General features: G+C 44.4%; 1 protein-coding gene across 4 annotated transcripts in view; it reads right to left on the minus strand.

Moving 5' to 3' along the window:
* Nucleotides 1-5,477: 5,477 nt before the first annotated feature.
* Nucleotides 5,478-17,522, minus strand: part of CFAP99 (cilia and flagella associated protein 99) — a 189,694-nt gene continuing 177,649 nt past the window's right edge. For all 4 annotated transcript variants that reach the window (XM_088454956.1, XM_088454958.1, XM_088454953.1 and 1 more), the window contains exons 15-16: nt 13,264-13,429; nt 5,478-5,934 (exon numbers count right to left, since the gene is read on the minus strand). In XM_088454956.1, the coding sequence (XP_088311082.1) occupies nt 5,773-5,934; nt 13,264-13,429 (328 nt within the window). In that variant the 3' untranslated portion in view covers nt 5,478-5,772. The remainder of the gene's footprint in view (nt 5,935-13,263; nt 13,430-17,522) is intronic.

Consider the following 17,522-nt stretch of genomic DNA (forward strand, 5'->3'; position numbering starts at 1 on the left):
TGGTGAACGACTGCACAATATGTGCACGGCACTGACACTGTGTCAGGTTGAGAATAAGGCCCATTGGCCCTCATTCAGAGCCGCTCGTTAGCGGCAGTACGATCGTTCCGAGCGATGTTCGCACATCTGCGCATGCGTACGGTTTTTAGTACGCATGCGCGAACCAGTCAGTGCGGCCGAAAATCGTTTGTACGCTATATAGCGAGTGCCTGCTATTTTGAGTGACAGAATGAGGCGTATGTGGGTGGTAACAGGGGAAGGTGCTTGAAAACGGGGGAGTGGAATTCGAACGCAGGCGTGCTTAAAGGTCAAAACGGGCGTTTTAAGGGTGTGCATAATTAATCCAGCAGCGTCATTGACCACGTCACTTGGTTTTTTTAAACTCAGAACTGCTCGCAAAATAGCGGTTGAAAAAACCAACCACAAGAATAGCGAGCAGTTCATAAGCTGTACGATGTACTCGATTAATCTAATAAATAGCGGACATGACGTATGGTGCGTGCGGCCAGGGGGCGTTTTTATCAAATAAACGAGCGTATGTTTTGCTCGCTCGTTCAGACTTAGAGGTGTGAACAGACTGCAATGTGCGAACGGATCATTTGAATAGCCACCCCTTGTTTTTGAACGAACGACCGCAAATAGCGAACGGCTCTGAATGAGGGCCATTGTTTGATATTGTTTTGTTTTATTTTTTTTTAAGAGATACACAACCGTAAAGTGGGCAGGAAGAAAAATGTGCGCTTTGGGATATATTTCTATTGCAGCTCAGTTCAAATATGGGCAAACGTACATGAACGCAAATGAATGCAGGTGGGCAGTGCTAGAGGCGGACTATTTGCATAATTAGGCCACGCCCCACACCCACGTTACTATATGCTGGAAATATCTGGCTGTTTGTAAGTGCATTATTAAAGTTATGTATCTTTAAAAAAAGTTATTTTTCTCCTGATATTAAATATGGTCAAATCCATTTGTCAGTTTGAATCTTGAAAGAGTGGATTGATATGCAGGAGAACTAGTTTATTATTTGTTACAAGAGCGATACCATGAGGGGTTCACAGAAGAGCATAAAACCCCTTCAGTAGCCGTACCTGAAAGTGACGTGAGGGCAGAAGTGAAGATTTCTGCCCACACTTTACCCAAAAATAAGAGGTTGGCCCCTTGCGGGCTCGCTTCGCTTGCCATGCTGCGGGCACGGTGGGTTGCTTCGCTCGCCACATGAATATATTCCCCCTCTATGCCCACTTGGATGGTAGGGCATGACGTTGGACACTGGCTGATGATGTCATCGTACATCTACGGAAGGGGATCTATCTCTTCCCAGGGGTTCACCTGCGATTATTTGAGGTGCACTGTTTGTAGTGGTTGTTTGGACCCGTGCATACTGCATGAGAAATAACTGCTTCCTCATATGGTGGAGGAATCTCGTACATCACATCTCTGAGCCCTTTATCTGAACTCACAGTGAGGTTATTATGCTCTGAACATTTTCTAAGGTTTGTTTTGTATTGGTTACGTCATAGGAAAAAGCAAAGAAAAGGAACAGATGCCAATATCTGATCTACTGACTAAAGATGGTATTTTATTGTTCTTGTTGGCAAACAGCAGTGTGTGATTTAATTTTGACTCATCCATTGTTAACGTTTTGTAGTAGTAGTCATTGTATTGCAACCTGTATTATTGCGCCTGAGAAAAGTTCTCACATATTCATCACATATTGTTTATTTAGTATCTATATTCCGTGTTTTGACGGCTGGAATGCCGTCTTCTTCGATGTGCCAGTCCACAAGTTAGTATGTTTGTCCATTTAGTTACATATTTAGCATAAGCCCTGGGGAATTTTTATAGAAGCCCAATGTATGACATCATTAGCCCTTGACAAAGGTGTGTGAGAGAGCACTGATACAGCCTTTGGGCCATTATATAGGACGGAGCGCTGTGTGTCACCGTGACTACTGTAGTCTCTCTCTTTTTGTATATATGTTCTCTCCTACGCATATTGTCTTGCTATGTCTGGAATATGTGTTTCAAGTTTTACACTGCCAGACTGGTTCAAAATGACAGGATGGCTACAGTAAGTTATATATGCAGCGGTGTGCAGCTAGCAACTCTGAACCTACTGCTTGTTGAACCTTGAAGCTAATGGGCTACAGTAGCAGAAGACCATGGCCGGTTATTCTACTGTCAGCTAAGAACAACAAACCGGGACTACAGCCGAAGACTGGAAAAAAAAACACTGAATCTCTTCTGGGACATAGAGATGGGTCAGAATTAGCGCAAACAACATAAATCCATTCTGTCCTTGTGTCATATGTTCAGGTAGGTGGCTGTGGTGTAATGGTGTGGGGAAAGTTTTAATGGTACACATTAAGGACCTTATTCAGAGTTGGTCGCGAGCGCCGATGCGCTCGTAACCAACTCGATGGTTAGGCCTGCGTGCGCAAGCCCCGGAGCGACAGAGAAACTCTGTTGCTCCGGAGCTCGCTACCAAAGGGGCGGTTGTCGATGTTGATCGACAGCGATCAGTGATGTCAGTGGGGAGCTTCCAGCTCCATCAGAGCAGAAAGCTCCCTGGGGCTTACGAGTGCCCAGACCCAACCTTAGGGTCTGGTCATACGCCTCGATGGTCACGATGGTGATCACCATCGTGACCATCAACCTGGTCGGTCGTTAATCTGTGGGTGGTAATCCACAGCTAAACGATCGACAAGGAGACGGCCGTTCAGGATGCAAGCGGCCGCCCTGATTCAGTGCGACCGCTTGCATCTAACGACTGCCTCTGAATGAGGGCCTAAGGGCCTGATTCAGACCCGGTTGCAAGTGCTGAGCGCTCGCAAAAGGGTCGATGTTTGCCCACTGGGCATGCACACGACGGAGTCAGCTCCGTCATGCGCATGCGCGAGATCCGGCTAGCGACGGTTGCTCCGTCGTTCCTGGTCTCGCTCCAAAGGGGGCGAGCTGTCGATGGTGAGTGACAGCTCGCCCCGTTTGGTAGGCATGGCCAGGGGGTGCCTTCACAAACGGAGGCGTTCCCAAGCGAACTCCTGCCGTTTGTGGGCGGCCCCACTGACATCACAAGTGATGTCAGTGGGAGAGCTTTCGGTTCTGTTAGACCCAGAAGCTCTCTGGGGCTTGCGGCCACAAGACGCTACCACAAGGGTGTCGTCGCAAGCCCGATGGTCGCGATGGTCTTGACCATCGCGACCATCATCATGGTCGCTCGCTATAGCAGCTATGTGAGCAGCCAGGAGCCACACAAAAAAAAACAAAAACGCCCAGATTCAGAGCGAGCGCTCTTTCAGAGCGTCCGGCTCTGAATCAGGCCCTGATTCAGAGCCGGACGCTCTGACAGAGCGCTCGCTCTGAATCATGGCCTGGCATTTTTTTTTTCAGAACGGCCTCCTGGCCACTCGCATAGCTGTGGGTGACCACCCACAGCTATAGCGAGCGACCATGATGATGATCGCGATGGTCAAGACCATCGCGACCATCGGGCTTGCGACGAGACCCTTGTGGTAGGGTCTCGTTGCTGCAAGCCCCAGAGAGATTTCGGCTCTAACAGAACCGAAAGCTCTCCCACTGACATCACTTGTGATGTCAGTGGGGCCGGCCCCAGACGGTAGGCGTTCCCAAGGGAACGCCTCCGTCTGGGCAGCCACGCCCCCAGCCTGCCCACCAAAGGGGGTGTGCTGTCACTCAACATCGACAGCACATCCCCTTTGGTACGAGACCCGGAGCGACGGAGTGCCCGTAGCTATCCAGGTCTTGCGCATGCGCACTGGCCTACCATCGACCTGGTTGTGAGCGCACAGCGCTTGCGACCGGGTCTGAATCAGGCCCTAAGTCCCTAAATACCAAAGTGTTGTTTATTTGGTGCAGCCTACCTATGTATTCTTGTTTACAACATGCATCCCTTTATGGCCACAGTCTACCCAACATCTAATGGCTACGTACAGCCACGCCAAAAAGCAGACATATCACAGACATGACAATGAGTGCAGTGTAATCCAATGGCCTCCACAGACACCAGATCTCAGTACAAGCAGCCCTGTGCTGTGGTGCAATGGTGAGAGAATGGAAGCATGAATGTGCAGCCGACAAATCTGCAGCAAAATGCGTAATACTAACGGGATGGGTATGAAATACTAAGCCGCTGGTAAGTACCCTATCCCTACCCCTCTTGCCCCCCTAACTCTTCCTTAGTGGTGCCTAACCCTAACCTCCCCTTCTAGTGCCTAACCCTTAACCTCCCCTTACCACACACTAAACCTAACCCTAACTTCCCCCCGAGGGTGCCTAACCCTAACCCTCCCCCCTAGGGGTGCTTAACCCTAATCTCCCCCCCGTAAAACATACCTCCCCCGAGGCTAAGTGATAAAACGTCTGAACTTACCTGGATTGGTACAGTGTCCTTCTGTATTCCAGCGTCGGGATTAAGATAGGAGTCTGTATTTCGACGCCTATCTTAAGTCCCCCGTCAGGTTTTCGTTGTTGGGATATAGGGCCTGATACAGAGCTGAACGGTCTGACCAGAGTGCTCGCTCTGAATCAGGGCCCTCCTACCTTTTTTTGGAGCGTCCTCATGGACGCTCGCATAGCCGTGGGTCACCACCCACAGCTATAGCGAGCATCCATGATGATGGTCGCGATGGTCTTGACCATCGCGACCATCGGGCTTGCGACGGAGACCCTGCGGTAGGGTCTCGCTGCCGCAAGCCCTGGAGTGATTTTGGCTCTATCAGAGCCAAAATCACTCCCACTGACATCACTAGTGATGTCAGTGGGGCCTCCGTCTGGCAGGCACGCCCACCAAAGGGGGCGTGCTGTCAATCAACATCGACAGCACGCCCCCTTTGGTGCGAGATCCGGAGCGACAGCTTGGCTGTTGCAGTCTGGGTCTCGCGCATGCGCACGACAGAGCTCCTTCCGTCGTGCGCATGCGCAGTGGGGCAACATCGACCCGTTTGCGAGCGTCCTTTGCTCGCGAACGGGTCTGAATGACCCCCATAGACCGGTGGCATGTAGTCTACCAGTCTATTAACTACATCCCGATGCTAACACGTCAGCGTGGAAGTGTGCATGTACCTATGTGTGTGAGCCAGAGGGCAGTGTTGTGATTGTACATAATGAATGTGTTGTACAGCTGCATATTTTGCGCTTAGTTAATTTTATTGTATTCTCTACTTTCTTTGGGTAACTGTTGAATTGTTTCCACTGATTTCATAATCTCGCGGTGTTCATGTATGTTTTCAGGACAGCACATTGGGCCTTGTGCAGAGTCGGATTCAGTTGCGCCGTCTATATGTGTATAGTCACAGTAGCGACTTTATACTAATGTCTCTAAAAAGCCCTTCTCTGGTGTACAGCCGTGCGTCCCAATGTGCAAGGACTTTGCGCTTCCGCAGATGCCGCAATCATGCTTGGTGTCTTCAGACGCACCTTCGAATGCACCATTAAAACTTGCACCAGCACTATAATAGATGCAGATATTCTGTGTTTTATTATTTATCTGATTAAGTTCCATGTCTTCAGTAAAATATTCTTACTCACCACTTTAACTCAATTCATATTTTATGTATAATTAATTTATACTTTTTACGGACAAGTCTTGATACTCTGTATTGCTGTTTATTTTTATTTATATTGAGTTATTGTAATTGTGGTCTTAGACCAAACTTTAATCTGACCATGATGTCCACAAGAAGTAATGTCCTATGACTGCAGCAGACAGGCGGGTGACTTCTATGACTGCAGCAGACAGGCGGGTGAGTTCTATGACTGCAGCAGACAGGCGGGTGAGTTCCTGTTACGTACAGCCTGATAAGCAGATATACGGCCGGTCGTCCCCCGGGAAACCACCCCATGCTGGAGCAGCTGAGCTTGACGTTCTCGACTCTCTTCCAGCTCCCTCCAGTGCTGCTCTTCAAATGAGTTCTGTAAGGAACAGAATAGCACATAAGTGAAATGACTTCTGAGGATCGATACTGTTCCCGAACAATTACAAAAAGTTTCCATTAATTAAACAGAAATAGAGGCAGAAAATGAGAAAGGTGGCACTAATGACACAAACATATAACTGTTAATAATCTTGTATGGTCTGTCCTGTCTCCTACATGCGTGTGCAGTGGGAGCTGGGGCACGCAACACCCCTCCAACAGCTTCTACTGCAGTGCAACTTGGGCGGACCTTAGCCGGAGGGTAAGTATATAGCAGAGGTGGGACAGAGCGGGATGGGTACAGGATGCCGACGCTCAGGATCACGGCGGTCAGAATCCTGATGCCACCATCCCGACGGGATTAGGATACCAAAACCTGTGGGTCGTTATCCTAACCTTCCCCCTCTCCCTACCCTAACCCTCCCTCCCCAGTGCCTGAACCTAACCCCCCCTTCCCGCAACCTTAAACCCCCCCTAGTGCCTAACCCTATCCTTACCCCTAGAGCGTAACCCCTAAACCTCCCCCCAACCCCGCTACTTACCTTTGGGATGCCGTTGGTCGGGATGAACAAATCCCGACAGAGCTGGGGGTGCTGCAGCGGGCTGCCCAAGGTGACCCTGATATGCCGGGACCCTGTACTTGTATATATATATATAATTGCCTGGCCTGTCCTGTGATGGGCCAGACCACCCGGAGAGAAGGACCATTGCGCTGGGAACGGGATGAGTACAGTGAAGAGATGTGGGGGTAGAGCAGGGGTGGGCTGAGGTGACCTATCATCTTAGCTTATTAAGACTGAATATATTTGTGATTTTGGCAAATGTGTTTTATGGACACAACCGTCTATCAGCAGAAAATGATATCACAAAATATTAAGACACTTTGTGGATAGGTTATTTCCATACATGCTGCTTCTCTACAGTCTTACAGACAAGTAAGCTTGGTGAGGTGGACAAACCTATTTGAAAACACTATGTGTAGACCGTAAAAAAATGTAAAGAAACAATCCACACCAACAGCTGAAGACAAATAATGATCTTCACTAATCACTTTGAGCTCACAAAATATAAAAAAAGTCCCAAGCGCTCCAAGTAACAGGGTATGCACTAATGTCTATACGACAAATCTTGTTACTTATATTAAATATTCCAGTATCAATAGTTCTCAATCCATATGAATATTATAAATATGTCCAGGTTTAATCACACTTCTACATGTGTAAGAAGGCTTCTTCTTTAGGATATCTGCTTACTCCAATTTTCCTAATGGTAGCTCTTCACATTGGCTCTCCTTCTGTGCGCAAAGATTCTTAGCACATACCGTCAGGTGCATAAATATTGGCACATTGACAGAATTTTCATATTTTGGCCTCTATTCACCACCACAATGGCTTTGAAATTAAACAAACAAAATGTACTTTAACTGCAGACTTTCAGATTTAATTTGAGGGTAATTACATCCAAATCAGGTGAACGGTGTAGGAATTACAACGGTTTCTATATGTGCCTCACACTTTTTAAGGGGCCAAAAGTAATGGGATAAACTAAACAATCCTAAATCTAACTTTCACTTTTTAATACTTTGTTGCAAATCCTTTGCAGGTAATTACAGCATGAAGTCTGGAACGCATAGACATCACCAGACGCTTGGTTTCATCCCTGGTGATGCTCTGCAAGGCCTCTACTGCAAATGTCTTCAGTTCCTGCTTGTTCTTGGGGCATTTTCCCTTCAGTTTTGTCTTCATCAAGTGAAATGCATGCTCAATCGGATTCAGGTCAGGGGATTGACTTGGCCATTGCATAACATTCCACTTTTTAGCCTTAAAAAACTCTTTGGTTGCTTTTGCAGTATCCTTCGGGTCATTGTCGATTTGCGCTGTGAAGCGCCATCCAATGAGTTCTGAAGCATTTGACTGAATATGAGCATATAAAATTGCCCGAAACACTTCAGAATTCATTCTGCTGCTTTTGTCAGCAGTCACATCATCAATAAATACAAGAGAACCAGTTCCATTGGCAGCCATACATGCCCACGCCATGACACTACCACCACCATGCTTCACTGATGAGGTGGTATGTTTTGGATCATGAGCAGTTCCTTACCTTCTCCATACTCTTCTCTTCCCATTACTTTGGTACAAGTTGATCTTTGTCTCATCTATCCATAGGATGTTGTTCCAGAACTGTAATGGCTTTTTTAGATGTTGTTTGGCAAACTCTAATCTGGTCTTCCTGTTTTTGTGGCTCACCAATGGTTTACATCTTGTGTTGAACCCTCTATATTTACTCTTGTGAAGTCTTCTCTTGATTGTTGACTTTGACACATATACACCTACCTCCTGGAGAGTGTTCTTGATTTGACCAACTGTTGTGAAGGGGTTTTTCTTCACCAGGGAAATAATTCTTCTGTCATCCACCACAGTTGTTTTCCGTGGTCTTCTGGGTCTTTTGGTGTTGCTGAGCTCTCCGATGCATTCTTTCTTTTTAAGAATGTTCCAAACAGTTGATTTGGCCACACCTAATGTTTTTGCTATCTCTCTGATGGGTTTGTTTTGATTTTTCAGCCTAATGATGGCTTGCTTCACTGATAGTGACAGCTCTTTGGATCTCATATTGAGAGTCGACAGCAACTGATTCCAAATGCAAATGTCACACCTAGAATCAACTCCAGACCTTTTACCTGTTTAATTGATAATGAAATAACGAGGGAATAGCCCACTCCTGTCCATGAAATAGCTTTTGAGTTGATAGTCCCATTACTTTTGGCCCCTTAAAAAGTGGGAGGCACATATAGAAACCGTTGTAATTCCTACACCGTTCACCTGATTTGGATGTAATTACCCTCAAATTAAATCTGAAAGTCTGCAGTTAAAGCACATCTTGTTTGTTTAATTGTCCCAATATTTATGCACCTGACTGTATATATGTAAAACAAAAGGAGGAATGCCAACATAGCGTAAAACCACTCACATTTATTTAGCGATAGTATACAATAAAAAATTGGCTGTGTAAACTTCCCACAAAAACAATCCTTCTCCTCTTCTCTATAAAAAAGTTACATCAGCTAAAAATTATCTTAATGCCCTTCTGGCGGAAAAAAACGAGAAATCCCTCCGCTGGCTTAATCAGCGTTTCTATGAAAAAAGTAATAAGGCAGACGCTCTACTAGCCAATAGATTAAAATCCCGGAAAGCTAAATCTGCCATTCAAGCCCTTAAAGATGACAATGGGGAATCTCAATACGATCCAGTTGCCATAAAGACTTATTATAGCCATTTATATAACCTCTCAGGACCAGCCATTCCAGACCCCAATGTCGACCCTCAAATTGTAGATTATTTATCCTGTTGCGATCTCCCCTGTATTGATCCACAAATGTCAGGAACTCTCGGACTTCCCATTACAGAAGAGGAAACTTGTAATGCCCTGAAAACACAAAAACCATCTAAGGCACCTGGCCCTGATGGATTCCCAATATCTTACTACAAAACGTTCCAAGCCTCTTTAATCCCACATCTTACTGAGATGTTCAACCAGATTTTGAATGGTGAAACTTTTCACCCCTCTACCACCAGAGCTACCATCACGGTCATTACCAAACCAGGTAAGGATCCTCTCATCACCTCTAATTATCGACTCATTTCTTTACTTAATGCAGATTTAAAAATCTTCGCTAAGATCCTGGCAAACAGGCTCAATACCCTTCTACCCAACCTCATCCATATGGGCCAGGTGGGCTTTGTTCCGTCGAGGCAGGCACTTGATAATACTAGGCGAACAGTGGACATTATTCACTATATAAATAATCATCAATTTCCCTCTCTTGTGCTTGCTCTGGATGCGGAGAAAGCCTTTGATAGGGTATCCTGGTCATTTATGATGCACACGCTTACTACTTTTGGCCTCGGAGGTAAATTTTTTCAAACTATTAAATCCCTTTACTTTAGCCCAACTGCATCTGTTCTTGCTGGGGGGATACTTTCGGATACTTTTTCTATAACCAACGGTACCCGACAAGGCTGCCCTCTATCGCCCCTTATTTTTGCGTTGATTATAGAACCGCTGGCTAGGAAAATAGGGGCTAACCCTGATATATCTGGTGTAACTATTGGAAGCTCTCAATATACTCTCTTTATTTGCTGATGATATTCTTCTTACTTTGACTAAACTACTCACCTCTCTACCAAACTTATTTTGCGAATTGTCCCTATATGGAGATCTGTCGGGCTACAAAGTCAATCAAACTAAATCTGAAGCTCTCCCCATTCATCTCCCGGGTGATCTGAAATGGCTATTGCAATTGAATTTTAATTCCCATTGGAGAACAGACTCTTTGCGATATCTTGGGGTCAATATTACTAAAACATATGATCGCCTTTATAAAGCAAACTACCCTCCTTTGTTTAAATCAATTGAACAGAATCTTCTGCAATGGAAAACTTATTTTATCTCATGGATTTGACGTATCAATGCAATAAAGATGAATGTTCTACCAAAATTGCTTTATTTGTTTCAGACACTACCTGTGGCGATACCAACCCAAGTCCTCAACCACCTCCAATCTTTATATTGTAAATTTATATGGAACTATAAAAGATCCCGTATACGCCGAGATATCTTAGCCAGACGATCATCAGAAGGAGGTCTGGGTTTGCCTCTGCTTCTACGCTACTATAAAGCTTCTCAGTTGAGTCAGATGGTAGCCTGGCATGCTCCTAGTTTTACTAAACGCCAGGTTGACCTTGAGAATGCTTTAGTGGGTTTTGATTCAATCTCACACTTGCCTTGGTTACCTTGCGAATACAGACCCTGCACCGCCCTCTCCATACCAACGGTAGCTCTAACACTCTTCATATGGGATAATCTTAATAAAAAACTCTCTCTCTCCACTTACCCGTCTCCTCAGACCCCCATATGGAACAACCCTTCCTTCCCACCAGGCCTCTCACCTACCATGGCATCTGCCTGGTCCAGGGCAGGTATTACTCGCTTCCGTCACATTATAGGACAATTCGCCCTACAATCATTTAATGATATTCAAGAAAAGCACGGCATCCCCAACTCGTTACACTATCAATACTTGCAAATTCGCCACTTTGTCACCTCTTTATATTCCACTATCTCACCTCGAAATCCTTCTCCTATAGAAAGATACTGCATACAACGATCTACTGACAAGGGTACTATATCCTTTCTTTACCATTCTATATTGGCACCAGAATCCCCCCTACTCTCGACACACGAACTCGCATGGGAGGCAGATCTAGGACACCCATTAGGTGATGACACCTGGGAGGCAATACGTCTTACTATTTCTAAATGTTCCATTAGTGTGACAATCAAAGAAAATTCATATAAAGTTCTCACCAGATGGTATTTAGTCCCAGAACACCTCCACCATATGTATCCCAACACCTCTCACCTGTGTTGGAGGCAATGTGGTCATGTCGGCACATTTTTTCATATTTGGTGGTCGTGCCCAAGGATAATCCCATTCTGGAATATGGTTCGCTCCCTCATGTCATCTGCCGTTACCCTACCTTTCTCTCTCTCCCCCGCCAACCTCTTACTCTGTGTCCCGGTTGATCAGGTTTCCAAAGACACTAACAAACTAATTCTCCACATCTCCTGTGCAGCCAAATACCAACTGACACGCAACTAGTAAAAAAATAGCACTCCAACTCAACCAGAACTTTTAAACAGCATCTGGTTTGTATCTAAAATGGAGTATACTACCAGCTTATTGAATAAGACAGTGCATAAATTTCATTCAATATGGTCTCCCTGGTACTCCTCCCAAGCAATTACTCTTCCAGGCCTTACATGTTCCACGACCCCTATTTCTGCTCCTGATGTTTTCATTTATCATTTTATATTATGTTATCCCGACTCGCTTACACACTCCCCCCTCCTCCTTTTTAATTTCTATCCTTCCCCTTATCAATGTTTTTATGAATACTTAAGATAATATCTTTCTCAATTTCAAATCAGCTGAAGATTTTTTTCTATTATAATGTCACCGGTGTATTTTTTCTATATGACTTTATATATTGTTATTGGATAATATATCTATTGTGACACCAAATTGTCTTGTTGTTTACATCTGATAATTCTAATAAACGATTAAAAAAAATAATAATAATTGGCTGCGTACCATTTATGAACCTTTAAGAAAGGTGCAGTATCAAACATATAGGGGTATTTTGCGCCCCCTATAGAGCAATACCTTTCCAAGTACAGGTAATCGTCAGGCAGCAGTCACCATACAGTAAATTATCAGTCACCAACACGTTTCAAACCTTCAGTGTTCTGTGGAACGCATCACATGACTTCCGGTCTCCGTCACATCGCTTCCGTCGGGATCGGAAGTCACGTGAGATGATGTCACCTCCAAGCGTCCACTTCAACGACAGAAAAGCCAGGTCTCTGCAGACGCGGCTCCAGTGTGTACGGCACCGACTCGGGAATATCCTGGGTCGGCGCTGGCTAAATTCCGGGACTGGACTGGTTCGGAAACCTGTTCCAACCTCCGGGTCAGACCCGGAATTTAGGTGTAAAAGCGGTATTATCCACTAATTTCATTTTCAGAGTGAAACTGGTATCAGACAGAAAATGGCAAAAAAACCTGGCATGCAAATGCCGAGTAAAATCAGTTTTTTTTGCCATTTTCTGTCTGAAAGTGGTATTACAGACTCGGACATCTTTTTAAATCACAGCCCACTTCCTGTTTACACTACTTATGGGCCTCCGTCAGCCTGCCGAGCCTTCACCTACGGCCCCCGTACCTTCACGCTATTAGAGAATTGTCGGGCACATCAAAAGCAATAAGCATTAAGTGCAAAAGTCATATTCATTTGGCGGATTTGCATGTTGAAGCTTTTAGCACTTATCTTACATTAAAATTCCTGGGGACGTCATTAGAGATTGGTGTATTATTCTCAGATTAAATGCAACATATCAATGTAATTATAATGCTTCTTCTTTTACCCCTTTTACCTTAGAGGACAAGCAGAATTGTCTTCTGCAAACATTAAAGTACCGTATGACCTCCCAATCATCCATAGCACAGTGCCTCGGAAATATAAGTGACTGGTACCTCTATTCTTGAGAGATCTGGATGCCAGAGATACGTTTATATTGTTATATGGAGTGAATACAGGGGAATATTCGGAGACAGTTTTATCTCCATAAGAATGATCTCATCCAGGACAATGCATCAGCTTTTTGTGACAATGCACAGCTACTGTCTGCATGATTTATATATATATTACCCATAATAGCATTGGTTCTGTTCCAGCAGGGATCTGACAGGCACATATATATTTACCTTGGAAGATTTGGCAATATTACGCTGGGGGGTTATCTTCAAGGTCTCAGCCTGAGTCTTGCGTTCTGATTTCTTCTCCTCGAGTTTCCTCTGCAGTTCTGTGACGCGATCGTCGTTGGCTACCGCAGCTTTTCCAAACTGAGATTTTGTCTTTTTCTCGTCTGACCTGTCAGAAAGATAAATGGAATAAACAGGTCTATCGTATATTTCTTATACACAAAAAAAGAAAAAGTTTCTCTTTTCTCCGACTAAAGTAAGGTTGTTTTAATCAGGTGAGAGCACACAAACGGTATTGCATTTTGGGACATCACATGAGTGATTCATTGTTACACTTAACACCCAGTTTAGTTGACTCTGCAGCTTTGAGTTAAGGCAGCAGCTGAAGTGGAAAATTAAATTGCCTGACTGTGGAAATGAACATTTTGCAGAGAACAAGGATTCAAACACTTTCCTAATCTGCTTGCAAAATATTTGTTAACTTCTGATTTATGTTTAATACACCAGAGCTTGGTGACCTCAGAGTTCAATCCCAAAAACAGGACCATTACTTCAGTCATGATAAATATTGTTGGTCACAGGGTTAGTGTTCATTTGAAAATAAATTGCCCAATGGGAACAAATGAGCGCACAGTGCCAGATGGGAAGCACGGGAAGGAATGAGAAATGCTGTCAGATGGGAAGGAATGAGAAATGCTGTCAGATGGGAAGGAATGAGAAAACCTATGTTAGATGGGAAGGAATGAGAAAATCTCTGCCAGATGGGAAGGAATGAGAAATGCTGTCAGATGGGAAGGAATGAGAAAATCTCTGCTAGATGGGAAGGAATGAGAAATGCTATCAGATGGAAGGAATGAGAAAATCTCTGCCAGATGGGAAGGAATGAGAAATGCTGTCAGATGGGAAGGAATGAGAAATGCTGTCAGATGGGAAGGAATGAGAAATGCTGTCAGATGGGAAGGAATGAGAAATGCTGTCAGATGGGAAGGAATGAGAAAATGCTGCCAGATGGGAAGGAATGAGAAATGCTGTCAGATGGGAAGGAATGAGAAATGCTGTCAGATGGGAAGGAATGAGAAATGCTGTCAGATGGGAAGGAATGAGAAATGCTGTCAGATGGGAAGGAATGAGAAAATGCTGTCAGATGGGAAGGAATGAGAAAATCTCTGCCAGATGGGAAGGAATGAGAAATGCTGTCAGATGGGAAGGAATGAGCACACACTGCCAGATGGGAAGGAATGAGAAATGCTGTCAAATGGGAAGGAATGAGAAAATCTCTGCCAGATGGGAAGGAATGAGAAAATCTCTGCCAGATGGGAAAGAATGAGAAAATCTCTGCCAGATGGGAAGGAATGAGAAATGCTGTCAGATGGGAAGGAATGAGAAAATCTCTGCCAGATGGGAAGGAATGAGAAAATGCTGCCAGATGGGAAGGAATGAGAAATGCTGTCAGATGGGAAGGAATGAGAAAATGCTGTCAGATGGGAAGGAATGTGAAATGCTGTCAGATGGGAAGGAATGAGAAATGCTGTCAGATGGGAAGGAATGAGAAATGCTGTCAGATGGGAAGGAATGAGAAAATCTCTGCCAGATGGGAAGGAATGTGTTAAGCTGCATACACACACAATGATTTTGTTACCAATGATTTTATGAACGATTTTCTGTCAGATTATCTGTCAGATTTTTTAAAGTGGAATGAATGATTTTTTTTAACTACAAACGATTTTTAAATATTCCCTTAATGAAAATCGTTGAGTTGACAAGTCTGACTGAACTACAAACTACAAATGTGAACGCGCATGAACCATTATCGTTCATCGTTTGACTCAGAAAGTGAACGATTTTTTTAAATGATAAAAAAATCGTTGTGTGTGTATGCAGCTTAAATCTCTGCCAGATGAGAAGGAATAAGTAAATCTCTGCCAGATGGGAAGGAATGAGTAAACTCTGCCAGATGAGAAAATGCTGCTAAATGGGAAGGAATGAGCACACACTGCCAGATGGGAAAGAATGAGAAATGCTGTCAGATGGGAAGGAATGAGAAAATCTCTGCCAGATGGGAAGGAATGAGTAAATCTCTGCCAGATGAGAAAATGCTGCTAGATGGGAAGGAATGAGCACACACTGCCAGATGGGAAGGAATAAGAAATGCAGCCAGATGGGAAGGAATGAGTAAACTCTGCCAGATGAGAAAATGCTGCTAGATGGGAAGGAATGAGCACACACTGTCATATGGGAAGGAATGAGAAATACAGCCAGATGGGAAGGAATGAGAAATGCTGCCAGATGGGAAGGAATGAGAAATGCTGCCAGATGGGAAGGAATGAGCACACACTGCCAAATGGGAAGGAATGAGCACACACTGCCAGATGGGTAGGAATGAACACACACTACTAGATGACAAGAAATGAGGAATGCTGCCAGATGGGAAGGAATGAGAAAATGGTGCCAGATGGAAAGGAGTGAGAAAATGTTGCCAGATGGGAAGGAATGAGAAATGCTGTCAGATGGGAAGGAATGAGAAATGCTGTCAGATGGGAAGGAATGAGAAAATGCTGTCAGATGGGAAGGAATGAGAAAATCTCTGCCAGATGGGAAGGAATGAGAAATGCTGTCAGATGGGAAGGAATGAGCACACACTGCCAGATGGGAAGGAATGAGAAATGCTGTCAAATGGGAAGGAATGAGAAAATCTCTGCCAGATGGGAAGGAATGAGAAAATCTCTGCCAGATGGGAAAGAATGAGAAAATCTCTGCCAGATGGGAAGGAATGAGAAATGCTGTCAGATGGGAAGGAATGAGAAAATCTCTGCCAGATGGGAAGGAATGAGAAAATGCTGCCAGATGGGAAGGAATGAGAAATGCTGTCAGATGGGAAGGAATGAGAAAATGCTGTCAGATGGGAAGGAATGAGAAAATGCTGTCAGATGGGAAGGAATGTGAAATGCTGTCAGATGGGAAGGAATGAGAAATGCTGTCAGATGGGAAGGAATGAGAAATGCTGTCAGATGGGAAGGAATGAGAAAATCTCTGCCAGATGGGAAGGAATGTGTTAAGCTGCATACACACACAATGATTTTGTTACCAATGATTTTATGAACGATTTTCTGTCAGATTATCTGTCAGATTTTTTAAAGTGGAATGAATGATTTTTTTTAACTACAAACGATTTTTAAATATTCCCTTAATGAAAATCGTTGAGTTGACAAGTCTGACTGAACTACAAACTACAAATGTGAACGCGCATGAACCATTATCGTTCATCGTTTGACTCAGAAAGTGAACGATTTTTTTAAATGATAAAAAAATCGTTGTGTGTGTATGCAGCTTAAATCTCTGCCAGATGAGAAGGAATAAGTAAATCTCTGCCAGATGGGAAGGAATGAGTAAACTCTGCCAGATGAGAAAATGCTGCTAGATGGGAAGGAATGAGCACACACTGCCAGATGGGAAAGAATGAGAAATGCTGTCAGATGGGAAGGAATGAGAAAATCTCTGCCAGATGGGAAGGAATGAGTAAATCTCTGCCAGATGAGAAAATGCTGCTAGATGGGAAGGAATGAGCACACACTGCCAGATGGGAAGGAATAAGAAATGCAGCCAGATGGGAAGGAATGAGTAAACTCTGCCAGATGAGAAAATGCTGCTAGATGGGAAGGAATGAGCACACACTGTCATATGGGAAGGAATGAGAAATACAGCCAGATGGGAAGGAATGAGAAATGCTGCCAGATGGGAAGGAATGAGAAATGCTGCCAGATGGGAAGGAATGAGCACACACTGCCAAATGGGAAGGAATGAGCACACACTGCCAGATGGGTAGGAATGAACACACACTACTAGATGACAAGAAATGAGGAATGCTGCCAGATGGGAAGGAATGAGAAAATGGTGCCAGATGGAAAGGAGTGAGAAAATGTTGCCAGATGGGAAGGAATGAGAAAATGCTGCCAGATGGGAAGGAATGAGAAAATGTTGCCATTGCCAGATGGGAAGGAAGGAGAAAATATTGCCAGATGGGAGGGAGTGAGAAAATGTTGCCAGATGGGAAGGAATGAGAAAATGTTGCCAGATAAAATGCTGCCAGATGGGAAGGAATGAGGAAATGTTGCCAAATGGGAAGGAATGAGAAAATGGTGCCAGATGGGAAGGAATGAGAAAATGCTGTCAGATGGGAAGGAATGAGAAAATGGTGCCAGATGGGAAGGAATGAGAAAATGCTGTCAGATGGGAAGGAATTAGAAAATGGTGCCAGATGGGAA

The sequence above is a fragment of the Taudactylus pleione genome, unplaced genomic scaffold (assembly GCF_031769625.1).
Source record: "Taudactylus pleione unplaced genomic scaffold, aTauple2 ptg000638l, whole genome shotgun sequence".
Classification (NCBI taxonomy): domain Eukaryota; kingdom Metazoa; phylum Chordata; class Amphibia; order Anura; family Myobatrachidae; genus Taudactylus; species Taudactylus pleione.